The sequence below is a fragment of the Phyllopteryx taeniolatus genome, chromosome 11 (genome assembly GCF_024500385.1).
Source record: "Phyllopteryx taeniolatus isolate TA_2022b chromosome 11, UOR_Ptae_1.2, whole genome shotgun sequence".
Lineage (NCBI taxonomy): Eukaryota > Metazoa > Chordata > Actinopteri > Syngnathiformes > Syngnathidae > Phyllopteryx > Phyllopteryx taeniolatus.
Window position 1 is genome coordinate 26,180,021 of NC_084512.1, and position 15,050 is coordinate 26,195,070.

Genomic DNA, 15,050 nt, shown 5'->3' on the forward strand with positions numbered 1-15,050 from the left:
TGTGTTTAATATCACGTGTTTCGATATTATTGAAAGGACTTTTTGGATCAATATGCGTGTCCAAGAGAAATGCTTATCATAAAATAAGGCACGAGACCAATAAAAACGCTTCATTTTCCGTTCATTTTAGACAATTAGTACTGATCATATCAAAATAGTTTGATTAAAATACGATGCTCTCAAGATAATTGTTATATTAACTTCCATTTAATAATATAAAAATGCAACAAAAATGTACAGTAAATGTTACCTTTCAAGGGGATTAAAATGACTTTTTATGCATCTTAGTTCGTTTATTTGATCATTTGACCGCTTATTTGCTCTAAATGGTACTTTAATTAATTAAAGAAAAGCATCGCTTATGTAGGACATATAAAATAATAGCAATTTTCATACTATTGGCGTGTTGTATTTGGCTGATGGAGTGTGAATTTCTGCTCGGCGCTCGGACAGTTCCGCGGCCTCCCGATAGGGGGCGCTCCAACACGGCCTTTTCCCTTCAGCGTCTCCTCTGCTGCAGCCGGGCCGCCTCGCGAAGCCTCCAGGTGGGCTCGCAACGTTGCCGTAAGCCGCCGATGTGCTCTTTGGACTTCGAACAAAATATATACCGGTTCAAAAGCAGCAAAATCACTTTTAATGCAGCAGGATATCAAAGTATTCGAAAGTGGCTATGAAGTTCGGCACGGGGTGAAAAACGACCAGCGTGTGGCCGTGCAGGTTCCTTTAAGAGCATGTAAACACACCTGTTTATTTGTGTGGGATTTAAAGAATATATTTAGGATACGGCTCGAAGAGCACAGAGAATATATTTACAACACAAATGTACAAAATTCAAAGTAAAAAAACAAACAAAAAAAGCGTCTTCAAAGGAGTCAATTATTATAATTTTTTTTTAGCATGAACTTGAGAACACACGCACACAACTTTTCTGTTAATTTCATTTCTTTTAGGAGAAAAAAAAATGTAAATGGAAAAGGGAAAAATAAGTCCCTTTTGTTTGCGTGACCCTCCCCCCCGGAAATAAATTGTATTTTCCAAGGTCACAATTTAAAGAAAAAAAGTTGGAATTTTTGTCTAATAAGGTCTTTTTTGTCCGTGGAAATAAGTTATTTTTTTAGAATAAAGTTGTACATTTTTCTTTAAAACAATTTTTGAGATTTGTATTTTTTGGAGGAAAAAAAGTAACCCCCGCCCCCAGGAAAAATCGATGGTATTACAAAAACTTGCTAGGAAAAAAAAGTTTTTGCTATTAGGAATAAAGTAAATTATTTTTCAAGCAAAAAGTCCCCTTTTTCAAGAATGTAGTGATACTTTTTTAATGAAAATATTTATTTCCAAATTTTTCATTTCTATTTTTCTGGACTAAAAGCAGTAACATTTTTTTTCACGGAAAAAGTCATGGTAAAGTTAGATTTTTCAAGGAACAAAAAACCCCATTTTTTTGTGAATTCTTTTTGAAGAATATTTGCATTTTTGAGGAAAAAAACTTTTTGAGATCAGATTATTTTTCCAGATAAAAAAAGGCAGCATTTTGTCATTTTTTTAGTTCAATTTTCTCTCATAAGATGACCGCTTTTTCTACTGATGTGTATATATTATATATAGCTATCCATGTGTATATGTAGTGTGTATAGAGAGGAAGGGGGGAAAAAAAGAGGAGAGCTTTTTTAAAAAAATCTATTAGAAACAACATAATATGCAGAACAATACAATAGCATTTACAATAGTTGACTTTGCAGTTCTTGTGAGAGTCCAGCATCATTTACAGTTTACGTATTTCCTCTCTCTGCTTGCTTCCCAAACAACGGGCTCCATATACTTTTTTTTTTTTTTTTTTTTAACTTTTCACGTCCTTTCCCTTGGCCGTATTTTTCTGGATTTTTCTCGCTTTTTTTTTGTTGGTTTTTTTTTTTGTTCCTGTTTTTAACTGGGCACCTTCTGTTTTGGTTTCTTAAGTGTCGTGTCAGGTTTACAGACATTGGCTTGTCCTCGCTCTCGTCGTCGTCGTCGTCGTCGTCGTCATCGCGGCGGTGGCGGTCGTCCCCGAAACAGTTTTTACGGGAGCGCCACAGGAAGTCTCAAAAGAGTCCTGGGAACTGGGACCGAAAAGCGGCGGCGAACGAACTGGTGAAAGTGGCGGCCGGTCTGTCTGGATTTGGGGGCTTTTCGTCCGGGTCATAATAAACAAGTGGAAGGGGTCTCGGAAGTGCGCAGGAAGCAAGACGGTCGCCGTTGGAATCCCGTCCCCTGAAATCCGTACGTACGCCTCTGCTGCGCCCTGCGCTCCTGAAAACACACGCGCGCACCAAAGACGGTTAAGAACGCTCATCGGTGCTAATGCTAATGCAAAGCAGATCGTCGATGACGTCAAAGCGTGCGAAAGGACGTTCGGATGGTGAAACGGCGTTCCAAATGAGCCGCTGAGAACCAGAGTGGGCTAACTCCGCTTTTGTCATTTGGCAACACGGTCATCGAAAGCGTTTATTGCAATAGCGGTCTAAGTCCAAACATCCGTCAAAGCCATCAATATGACACAAAAGATGAAAAAGAACACAACTGGCTACTGGCGCCCAAGCGAAACCAAAAGCGCCGAGTGCAATGATGGGCTGCCCCCTATATGTCAGAACTGGAACTAAACTTTGGATTTGGACCTGGTTTCATCTGTAAAATTGTTGCTTGTCATTTCATTCATTTCGTTTTCATTCTGCATTTTCATTTCTGCACTTGACACTTTGACATGACAAAAACGGAGTGAGACCACGCTAGTTTGGAGAAATCAAGAAATATGGATTACAGCAGGAGAAAATAAGGGAGCATTGTTTCAAGCGAAAAGTCCAAAGATTATGACAATACACTTTTAGTTTTTTTTTTTGGGGGGGGGAGTATGTTCGAGAGATATTGTCCTTTTTTTTTTTAAAGACAGTTTTTCTCGATAAATACGTCGTAATCTTGTGAGAATGGCGCTAGATTATATCATTTTTGGGGGGAGAGTGGGGGAGAATAATCTCATAAAAATGTTTTTTTCTTATTTGTTTTGGGCATATTTTCAAGATTTCTATCCCGCCAGGAATCTTTCCATTATCTTCCGCTTATCAGGTCTGGTTGTGGGGGCAGCAGCTTTTATTAGCTTTTTCATTTATTTAATTAATCTGGAGACCAGGTGACCTCCTGCTGGAGTTGCAAAAAAAAAAAAAAAAAAAAAAAGTTGTAGCTTTCAAGAGCAAGTAAAAAAAAAATAAAAATTCTGAATTAAGGTGACATTTTACAAGACTTCAGTAGTACTTTTCGACATGTGAGAATTTTTTTTGTTTAAAGCAAAGCAAATTTATTTATATAGCGCATTTCATACACAAGGTAACTTTAGAAGAAAAGTTTTTTTGCTGTTTTCTTTTTTTTTTTTTTAAAGAAAAAAAAGGATTTTTTTCAAAAGTAAAATTGCATTTTTAGAGGAAAAAAAGTCAAAGTCCTATGAAAATTAAATCAGTTTTTTTTGGGGGGGGGGTGAAAACTGTTGGATTTTTTGGTGTATCCTATTTTTCGAGAATATAGCTTCAATTGAAAACAATCATTCGAAAAAAAAGTATTATATTTACAAAAATAAAGTGATATCTTTTTAGAAAAAAACCAACAATGATGATGTATTTTAATTGCTGTAAGTATTACTTTTTGGAGAAAAAGGTAGTAATCTCAAGAGATATTTTTGCTTATTTTAATCACATTCTTATTTATTTTTCATGAAAAAAGTTGTATTTTATTGTGAAGAAAGTTGTAATTTTATTGTTTAAGAAACATGTATTTTTTTTTTTTTTTAAAGAAATTTCGGAAAAAATATAATTTCTCTCTCAAGAAAGGTGTGAAAAAAAAGCTGTATTTTTGGTTAAAAATGCATTTTTTAGTGGGAAAAAAAAAAAAAAAAAAAATCAATGTTTTTTCTGTTGTATTTTTCCCCGATAATGGTTTTAACGTTAAAGGGTGATGTTGAAGCTTTGGCTAGTGGTCAAAATATGCCAACATTTATTATATTTGTGGCATTTTTAATATCTTTGAAAGTCATATTTAAGGATGATGGGACATCTTTAAGGATAATTAAGGCCTTCCCTTGGGAAAATCACATTTGAGACTGTTTTCCTGTTCTAAAAATTCTCCTCCAGCGCCAAAGCAAGAGCATGTAAATGTGGCAATAAAAGAAAAATCCATATTTTGCACACGGGGCGGGCTGCTGCGTTTAACAAGAACTACAAGAGTCGATGCGTGTTGCGTCAATGGATGTCGAGTCCCAATAAAGAGCTTGAAGTAGCACAAATTGCTAATAAGGTTTCCCCACTAATAAGCAAATCGATACGGCGAGCTTTAAGGCTTCCCGCGTGGGATTCCGCAGGGGCCGGATCGACGGCGACGAGAATTCCCGCGTACAATACGGAGGGGCCGCCGTCTTCGTTAACGGTAAAAGTTCATCCGGCCAAAAAAGGAGCGTTAAAACGGCGGGGAGGCGGGGTTCGCGTCTCGACCCCCTCGGCCGACGCGGCGGGGTTAACAAATTTGCGCTTAACGATCGGAGCCGCGAATTGCGGGACAAAAGCGGCTCCGGCTGAGACGGCGAGACGGCGATTCGGGGGTTTGGCGGACGTTCACGTTTGGCGAAGAGGAAATGTGTTGGAATTGAAAAAAAGAATCATAAATAAATCAATAAATAAATATGAATTGACAAAAAACTCCAGTGTCAGAAAAGACATTAGGAAGTAAATCTGAACACTAATTCATTCAAATTCATTTTGGATGTAAATAATAATTAGCAATACAATAATTTTAAACTGTTGGAATTTAAAATGAAAGAAAATGTTTAAACGTATACAAATATTAAACTCAACTGTTACAAAAAGCATTTTGAAAGACAGTCACCATAAAATACTAATACATTTAAAAACATTGAAAAATAATTTAAAAAAAGTATTTAACATGTTTTAGAAATACATTCAAAACAATTTAACGTATTGTAAATACATTCAATAAAATGGTCAAAAATATGTAATACTAGTTGATAGTTTATGGATAAGGAAAAAAATAATAAATAAAATACATGAATAATCGAAGCAGTGGTTAAAAAATGAAAACAAATATATACTGTAAAAAAATGTTTTTAAAGTTAAACTTTTCCCAACACTGTTGGAGAAAAAAATAATTATTACATCATAAATCATAATATCAAATCATATAAAGGGCTTTATTGACTATAAAGCTTTATTTGGACTTTTTGGAGGGTTGGGGGCACGCCGACTCTGTGACGGAAAAGTTTGCCCGAGTCTGCCGTAATCCATTTTTGGCAAATTTTGCACAATAAGCGAGCCAAATTTGTGTCCGTCGTCCACGGCAAACGGGGTCAAAGGTGACACGGGAGTCACCTCGGCGGCGTTCGAAGAGCGTGGGGCGGCGGGGGTCCTCGCTTCTGCTCGGCTTGGCCGACTTCATGCGCGCTGACAGGTGTATTGTTTCGCAAGGATCCGGGGGATCCAACTGGAACGTCACTAATTGGCTTTAATGTCGCAATCAAGACCGAGAAGAATGAAAAAAAAAAAAAAAATAGTTCTGAGACATAATGAACCTTTTCCACCCCTCCCGGCCCCCCCATCATCATACGCTATTAATTTAATTGCTCACAAAAGACTTTCATCGTTTAATTGACCTAGAAAAGACGCCGCCAACACAAGCTGATGAAGCTGTAAGATCCCCCTTTTCCTTCGTCCCTTTGGTCCGCTCCATCCTTCCCTCCTCCTCCTCCTCTTCGTCATTTACTCTCCCTCCCTCCGTGTTTCTTGGTCGTCTTCGCTCGGCCAGGATTCCTCTGGTGGCCCAATTACGGGATTGAGCAGGCAAATTGCGGCTGTTTAAAGCGAGGGTCTGCTGGGAAGGCGAGCAGCTGCTACCGGGGAGGAGGAAGGAGAGGAGGAAGAGGAGGAGGAGGAGGAGGAGGAGGAGGAGAGGCTACTTGGACACGCCCAACACACACAAATATATACAGTGTTTCCGTAACTACACCTCTTCACGATGGGATCATTGTTTTTTTTTTTTTTTTTTTTTTTTAAATAGTGCCACACGCCGCATAGGGGTTAATGGCGTCCATTTTGGTAAACTGAATAAGTCAAATCCATTGGTCACACCTCCGCTGATGGCATATTTAATTTGGATCTAGTCAATTAGGCCCCGCTAAGCTTCATAGCCTGCTGGCTACCTCCTCCTCCTCCTCCATTTTTTTTTTTTTTTTGCACTAGTTTGCGTCCCCCACCCCGTGCCAGCAGTAATCCTATTACCACACACGCACGTATGCACGTATACATCCACGCGCGCACACACGCAAACATTCCATACGTGTTTATATTTCACTGACGCTCACGTGCGCGCTTTCTAAACACCAGACGGCCCGAGCGATCGCTCGGCGTATACCGTACGGTACGTTCCGGAATGATGTGGGAGGCGAATTGGCCCTGGGACGAGCGAGGGAGGGATGGAGCGAGAGAGGAAATAAGAGATTTCAGAGAAGAAAAAAGAAAAAAAATGACCTACTGAGAGGAACCACAAAGTGAGGGAATGTCAGCTAGAGGGATGCATGCGTGACACTTATGGAACTTGAATTTTTGAAAAGAGATATACTTTCAACTAGATAGACTTTATATTTTAATAAACGTACCTGAACGTACACAAGTACCTATTATAAGCAAACCAAGGAGCCTAAATTTCAGAAATAATCCTTCAATCACATGTTGAAAAGATATACTCTATCTACATCAATTTACAACAATGTACATCAGTATCTTACAGTACAATAAATAAGTAATTTAAGGACCCAACATTTCAGAAATGTCCCTTAAATCACCTCCTGGAAGAATATAAATCTCAGAAATACTCCTCCAATCATGTCCAGTGTGCAAGAAACCTTAACGTATAGGAAATATGGCCGAAAGGTAGCACTGACAAGTCAATGGAGGACCCTAAATCTCAGAAAGGAATATCAAACACTCCTCAAATCTCCTCTTGCAGGAGCATAAATGTCAGAAATAAATCCTCAAATCACATCCAGTGTGCAAGAAACCTTAAAGTATTTTAAATATGCCCAAAAAGTGCCATCAAAAAGTAAAATTATGGACCTCAATCTGAGAAATCTTTCAATCACCTCTTGTGTAAGGTACAAGGACGTACATTAGTGTTGTCAAGTACCTTAAATATAGCCAAGAAGTAGCATCGGCAAGTAAATCAAATCAAATCTCAGAAATGAATATCAAATAATCTCTTGAAGGACCCTAAATATCAGAAATTACCCTCAAAACACCTCACCTGCAATAAATGTACAAGGACGTACATCAGTATAAGAATGTACACTTACGTTCGCCTTGGTGTTGCGATTGGTCGGCCCCGGGGTGGGGGCGGGGCTACATGTAGTGCCACTGACCTTCCATGCCCATGTTCATGCCCATGCCGCCCATTGGTCCTGCGGAACACAACATTCAAACGTGTCAATGTGACGCACTGCGACAAAAAACGAAAACTGTCGCCGTGCTATGATGTCACGCTACATTCATAGCTAATGCAGCTAGCACATCACGGAGATTGCCATCTTACTTGGCCACAGCATGTCACGACACCACGACGTAGCGCTACGGTACGATGTTACGCTTATGATGTTACGCTACAATATTATGCGACAATGTTACGTTCCGAAGTTAAGATACGATGTTATGCTACAATGTTATGCCATGATGTCACACTACAACGTCACGCTGCAACATCACGCTACGGCGTCATGCTATGACGCCATGCTAAGAGGTCACGCTACAATGTCACACTAGAACGTCATTGTACGTCTAGCTAGGATGGAACATGACGATGTGGCACTTACCAGGTAGTCACGATGTCACGCTACAACGCTACACTACGTAACACTGTGACGTCACGCTACGATGTCGCATTACAATACCGTGCTCGATGGCACGGTATGATGTTATGCTACGATGTCACGCTAAATGTCACACTAGGCTGTCGTGTGCTATGAAGTCCGCACATGCTACGATGCCGCACTATTTATGCTGTTGTCACAGCTAGCGCCATCTCGAAGATTGCCGCATACCACGCTATGACATCATGCTACAATGTCATGCTTTTTACACAGCTGACGCAGCTAGCACCATCTTGGAGATGCAAGCCACATTTTGTACACGATGCACGAAAGCAGGTGAAAGACGAGCACGGCGACAGAAAGTTGACAAAGAAAAGGCCTCACCAGGTGGTCTGATTCCCATGTGCTGCTGGCCGTCCATGACGAAGCCCCCCATCGGTTGGCCATCTGGATTATAGGGAGCTCCTTGACTTACTGTGTGTGCGTATGGAGGAGATAGAAAGGGGGGGGGGGCAGAGTGGTCAATTAGCGATTTTAATTAAGGCTCAGTGGCCGAAGCAGGATCATCTGTCGACCGCTGCACGCACGAGCGGGAGCAGGAGCGCCCGTTGTCTTGTAACGGACTTTTTACACCGCTAAGCTCCTGGTGGGCTTTAATGAGGTTTGACCAGCACACACATTACACAATACAAGTTTTTACATTTACAAAATAAATAAAAAAAATAAATATATATATATATATATATATATATATACACACACACACACACACACACACACACACACACACACACACTGTATACACGCAGTAGTTCATGATAAAGACTTTATGGACAGTGTGTGCATTAGCAGCGAGTCTGAATTAGTTCCAGTCTGCAGGATGGAAGCAGACATGAGCAATCGCTGTAGGAGAAATCCATACATTGATTCTCCTCATTGGAAATAATGGAAGGAAAATTTGGGGTTACTTCAGGGGTGCGTTTTTTGTTGTTGTGTTTTACTCTCTTTTCTCTCTTTGTCTATCACCAAAACCTCCAACCAGGTTCAAATGGATTCATTATTGATTGCTTTTTGCATGCGCTTTTCTTTAGGTTTCCCAACCAGGTCCCAGCAGTGGTTGTTTTTGTTGCCTTTGGTCGTTTTGTTGTTCTTTTTTTTTTTGCCGTCTGTCCTGCAGTAAACATGGTTTTTGCTTTCTCTATGCTTTGTTAATCGCTCTCTAGCTTCTCTCAACCATGTTGCTAGTACTGAACTTGTTGTTGTCTTCTGCACTCTTTTCTTTCTCCGTCTTGTCCCCTTTTTGCTCACCTTTCTCAATGTTTATCTCCACATTTGGCAACCCGTTTCTAACGTGGTTTTGTTGTTGTCTTTTGTTCTTTCCCCCCCCGCCTATTCTCAGGTTCTCCAACCAGGTTCCAACGATTGTTTTTGTTGTGCTCTCTTTTCTTTCTCTGTTGATCTTCGGTTTTGAAACCGGGCTTCAACAGGTGTTGCTGCTGTATTTTCTTATTGAGTCTTGTTGATTTTTTCGATTGAATTTTTCTCTTTTTCTATTTTCAGTGTACATTCCAAAGTTCTTTACCTGGTTCCAACAGGTGTTGCTGTTGTCTTTTGTTATTGTTTTTTTGCTGTCGTTTCATTCGCTGTCTATTCTCGTGTTCCCCAACCAGGTTCCAACAGCTTTTGTTGTTGTCTTTTGTAATTGATTCTTGCAGGTTTTTATCTTTGAGTATTCATAAGTTCCAACTGGTGTTGCTGTTATTTTATCTTTTTTTTTTTTCTCCGAAGTCTTTTCTCCTTGTTTAACCCCAGGTTTGTCTTTTGTGACTGTTTTGTGTGTGTGTGTGTGTGTGTGTGTGTGTGTGTGCTTTTTCTTCTTGGCATTCCAAGTAAATCACTGAAAAAGATTCTTTTTTTGCTTTGGTTTTGATTTGCGGCACGCGTTTCTTTTCGAAGACTATTTCTGTCATGTTGTTACGCTTGGACGTTGTTGCTGTTTTAATGTAAACACCTGGCAGGAGAACACAAAGCGTGCACGTCATAAATCGGGGGGTCCGCACAAACGCTCTGCGCATAAGTGAAACCCGAGAGCGCTCGCCTCCATTGTGACACCCTCATAGAAATCCACTTAGCTCCCACTGAGGCCGTCAGTGGGTCAACTGGAGCAGAAGCAAGATCTCGGCCCCTCTGGATGCCTTTGAACTTTACTGCGGCCCCTAATACCCCCCTGACCTCTCACCCCTATTACAGGTAATAAAGTTTACAGCAGTCCAAACTAAGCCGTGTAAAGGGAGGATAACCGCTCTCTAAAACGGCAACAAATGGGGACAGGCTGGCAGGGGGAGTGTGGAAGGAGGTCTGGAGCCAAAAAGCCAAACAACCCCCCAAAACTACATGAAAAGACTTGCCTGCGCGGTTCGACTGGTCGATCATGGGCTGCACTATTCTCCTCCTGGCGTTGATGAACCTGGAGGAGGCAGAGGAAGAGGAAGGGGAGGAAGAGGATGGAAAAACAAGAGCGAAACACGATGAAAAGAGCTGGTGAGGCGACCTTGAAAAGCTTGTAATACAAGATGAAAACACACATTGCTATGAAAGTGAGAAACACAGTCAAAGTTGGGATCCCAAAAGCGAGGTTTAGTGGGACCCATCGCGCAACTTTGAACACTATAGAATGCTTCAAAATAAGGATAATAAGCTGGCAAGCTCATGCCAAAGCAACAGGTGGCGCTCTAACTCCTAACCAATGAGAAGCATGTGCAGGAAGAGGCAAAAAACGACAAAGACGACTTTAGGAACGGGGGAATCAAAGCAGGAGTGGGGTCAATCCAGAGTCCTTTAAAATGCAAGGACGACCATATTTGGGCATTCCCATTGGGCCGCTCACGAGGACCATGTGCTTTCTCCCAGCCAATCAGTGAAAACGGTCATTCATAATAATGATCAAGCGATGAGTAAATATGAAAGACAATTATATAATAATTAAGTAACATATTTGTATACTTATTAAAATCATTACAATTTTTTTTATTGCTCCTTCATAGTAAACATTTAACTACATAAAAGCTTTGGAACTTCTGCAACTTTTTCATAATTTTAAATCCTTATCATATTAAAAAACAAAAACTAGTTTTTTCATTTTATTCATACAGAATACTTTAAATGATATTAAAGTATAACAATATGTACGACTGCATGTGTTACAATTGTCATAATTTTTGAATAATTAGTATTTTTACGTAATTAAAAAAAATCTAAAAAAAGACAACATGCGGAAAATTCATGTTTTAATTTTTTTTTTTTTAAATCTATGACGAGGACCTACCCTTTAACCATGTGACTGACATAAAATCATAAAAATATTTGAATTCAAAATAGTAAAAACATTCATTTTTGAATCTGCTTCTTGTTCATTCTCAGCCCCTCTCTCACAAACGCGCGTACGCACACACACACACACACACATGCTGACCCGCTGTGACCTAACCCCTGGTGAATCGACCCTTTGACCAGTGCGATGACCCCGAGGAGAGCTAGGCCTCTCGGGGATTTGGGGACTTGATTTATGTGTTCCTGCTGTTGCCCCCGCCGGACTCTTGCATTTCACGTCTTAAAAGGGGCGCGTTCGCCAAAAGTAAAGGAAACAAAAGTCCCGAAGAAAAGGGAGCATTTAAAGGCGAGCAGCAGGAGGAGAGAAGCAAAACAAAAGGGACGCATTTGACCCCTCATTACTGGAGGGACGTGTCCCCCTTTGGATACAAAGTGCTGGCAAATTAACAGGAAAAAAAAAAAAAAAAAACTAACACGAGATGCGGAGTGAAGCATTAAGCGTCATTTCCCCAAATAAAGAATAAAAACTTTGGACAAATCTGCGCTTTGAGTTGTTGACTTGAGTTATTGGAGTTTTGTGTTTTATGGCGAGTCATCACACTTGGCTGCCACGTTCCACCCGCACGCAATGACGAAAAAACATTACGGCAATTTAGTGTCGCCAATTTGTCTAGTATATGGGCGACACGATGTAATTTGGTAGCAATTGGTAAAATATCTAGGACAAGTTTGTGTTTTAAGGACCCCTGCAAATGGCCAAAATGACCCTAAAATGACCATTTCAAACCAAAATGGCAGACTTTTCTGTGTCTTTTTGGACATGGCTTGTGGTGACTTTTTTGCCGGTCTACTCATGACAGACATACCCACCAAATTCCATGTAGTTACGCTAAAGTGTCTTCCGGGCCTGAATTTTCAAAATATTCCAATAGTTTGTCTTTTTAGGACCCTTGAATATGATCCAAAATGACTGTTTCATGCCAAAGTGGCACCATTCTGTTGTCTTTTCACACATTGCTTCTTGAGACTTTTTTGTGGGTATAAAGGTGATAGACGAACGCACCAAATTTCATGTAGTTACGCTAAACTGGCTTCCGGGGCTGAATTTTCAAAATACGCCATGATCCAAAATGGCTGCTTGGAACCAAAATGGCTGATATCCTGTGTCTTTTCAGACATGGGCTCTGGAGACTTTTTTGCGGGTTTACTTATGAAAAATATATATCTCCCAAATTTCATGTTCTTAAGTGAAACTGGCCTCAAGTGGATGGAGGGGGGGGGGGGGGGGGGGGGGGGGGGCGTGGGGGGCTTTTGCAACTTTGTTCAAATAAAATGTGGTGAATTCTGTGTCTGTTTTCGGGGTGTGAGGACAGCGAGGGAGGAATGCGAGAATGCACTGACATGGCAGAGCACCATCAAATGAGGGAACGTCTGGAGTTTTATCACCAACACTCCCCCCTCCACCCTTCCCCTTCCTCCCCCCCCTCCACCATCCCTCCCTGGCAGGGGCCTGTTTCACTGGGGGAGATATGGGAGCGTCGAGAAGCATTCCTCTCACTCCTCTCCTCTGCGGGCCTTTTATAGAAGGTCAACCGTGGGCCAGCGTTGGCTAACTGTTGACCCCCCCCCCCCCCCACACCCCCACACACACTTTCCCCCTATATATATTTGAAAGCCTCATTTTTATATTCTCTCCTGCAACACATACACAAATTTGCTGATGCAAGACGGAGGAGCGTTTGACAAGGCGCACTTCTTCGAAAGCCACGTGTTTGTTCCTGGTAGATCGCAAAGACCACATACAGAACTATGGAGAAAAACTGAGTCACTTTAGAGTGCACCATTACTACCGTACGTAAAAAAAAAAAAAAAAAAAAAGGACAAAAGTACTGCTTCGTTTAAGAGAGCACTGTGAAAACTGCATGTATTTCGCCATGTTTTTCTCACTTGTGCAAGTATCGCAATACTTTTCCTACGATACCGATAGTATCGTGATACTTTACCACTGATGATGATATCGTCACAATATTTTGCCAACGATTCCAAAAAGTATTGCGAAACTTTGCTCACAATAACACTATTGTGATAACAACAAGTATCACGATAATTTGCCTAAGTACTTTACCAATGATACCAATAGGATCACGATACTTGGCCAGTGACATGGGTAGCGTATTTTGCAAACTATTTTGAAAGTATCGTGATTATTGATACTGATATCAAAATATTTTGCTCATGATTCTGACAGTATTGCAATAATTTACCAACAATACAGATAATTTACCAATGATACCACAGTATCATTATGCTTGGTCAACAATAACGAACATCATAATCATTTTTCTATGATAGCAATATCATCACAATATTTTGACAACAATTCTGAAAAACGTTATACTTTGCGTACGATTCAGCGAGCATCGCAATTATTTGCCACCAGTACCAATAGTATCATGAAACATTGCCAACAATACTGATAGCATCACGATACTTTGCAACCGATGCTATTAGCATCACAATACTGTGCCAACAATACCGATATTACAATATGGGCAACGATACCCATGTGATACTTTACCAATGATACAGCACGCTATTATATAAATGAAAGTATCACAATACCTAGCCAGCGACTGATAGCATCATGATACTTTGTCTAAGATTCTGATAATATGACAATATTTATCTACTATATGATATTGATAACATGTTATTTTAGCAGCATTACAGATCGTATCACAGCAGTTTGCCTGAGGTACAGACAGTATCGCAATCACAACAGTTTACCAACGATACGGCTATCACAATTTTTTGCTTTACATACAACACCAATGCCATTATGAGAGTTTGTCAACCATTCGGATATCGAGTATACAAGTTTTCCAATCATTTTAAAGCTATCGCGATAACTTGCATACAATTCTGAAAGCATCGCGGTACTTTGGGACCAATACCAAAGCATCATGACACTTTGTACTTTACCCAGAATACAGTGTCATGCGATATGTAGATTTAAAAAAAAAATATTTTTTTTAGTGTGCACTCTTATTACTGTACACCCAAAACTCCATAGGAAAAGCTTCTCATTTTAGACTTCACTGTTACGGCTCCTTTCCTCCCCTTCATGTATTTGCTTCCTCGGCCTGTTTTATCACTTCTTATCATGCCTCCCTTCTCTGGTGGAAAGCGGCGGTCCAGTTCCGACTCGTACTGGACATCCAACCCCCCCCCCCCCCCCCTTTCTCCCGCCAGCTTCCTGTCCCCGACGTGCCCGTATCTGAGGCCAGATGCACCACGGGGCCTGGAACAAAGGAGAAAATACCTCTCATAATAGCAGCAGAATGGAAAGACGACGACAGAGGAGTAAGAGAGAGGGAAAAAAAAAAAACAGCAGACGCTCTCACCGACAGCGTTAACAAGCCGAGAAGGACCGAGAAGACGAGGAATTAACGCCGAGCTCCTCTTCACCTTGGCACGACCCCTAGCCCCGGGCACCGCACATGCCCGGTCGGTGTTTACGGCCTCCCCCGAGGCAACACGATGAGGCTCACTAGTCAGCCGCGGCCACAATAGCCGTGCCCAAAACGGGGCGACACATTCGGGGTGACCCCAAATAAAAATGGAGCCCCGTAGCCGCACCGTGGGACCCAAGCGCCTGCAGTTTGGAGTCGCAGCGGGGGCTCGCACACACGCACACACATGCCGTCCATGTGTTGCGCCACAACTGAGGACGCCATGCGGTCTTTGTTGATGCGCCTCCAGAACACAGAGAGACCTCAACATTTCCAGGCCTTCAAAGTCTGTACGACTTGGAGGGGGACCAACATTTTCGGGG

At 41.1% G+C, this 15,050-nt stretch overlaps 1 protein-coding gene across 1 annotated transcript in view; it reads right to left on the reverse strand.

Moving 5' to 3' along the window:
- Positions 1 to 611: 611 nt before the first annotated feature.
- Positions 612 to 15,050, reverse strand: part of meis1b (Meis homeobox 1 b) — a 101,467-nt gene continuing 87,028 nt past the window's right edge. The window contains exons 10-13 of the mRNA XM_061791135.1: positions 10,294 to 10,352; positions 8,270 to 8,359; positions 7,376 to 7,480; positions 612 to 2,286 (exon numbers count right to left, since the gene is read on the reverse strand). Coding sequence (XP_061647119.1) covers positions 7,422 to 7,480; positions 8,270 to 8,359; positions 10,294 to 10,352 — 208 coding nt within the window. The 3' untranslated portion in view covers positions 612 to 2,286; positions 7,376 to 7,421. The remainder of the gene's footprint in view (positions 2,287 to 7,375; positions 7,481 to 8,269; positions 8,360 to 10,293; positions 10,353 to 15,050) is intronic.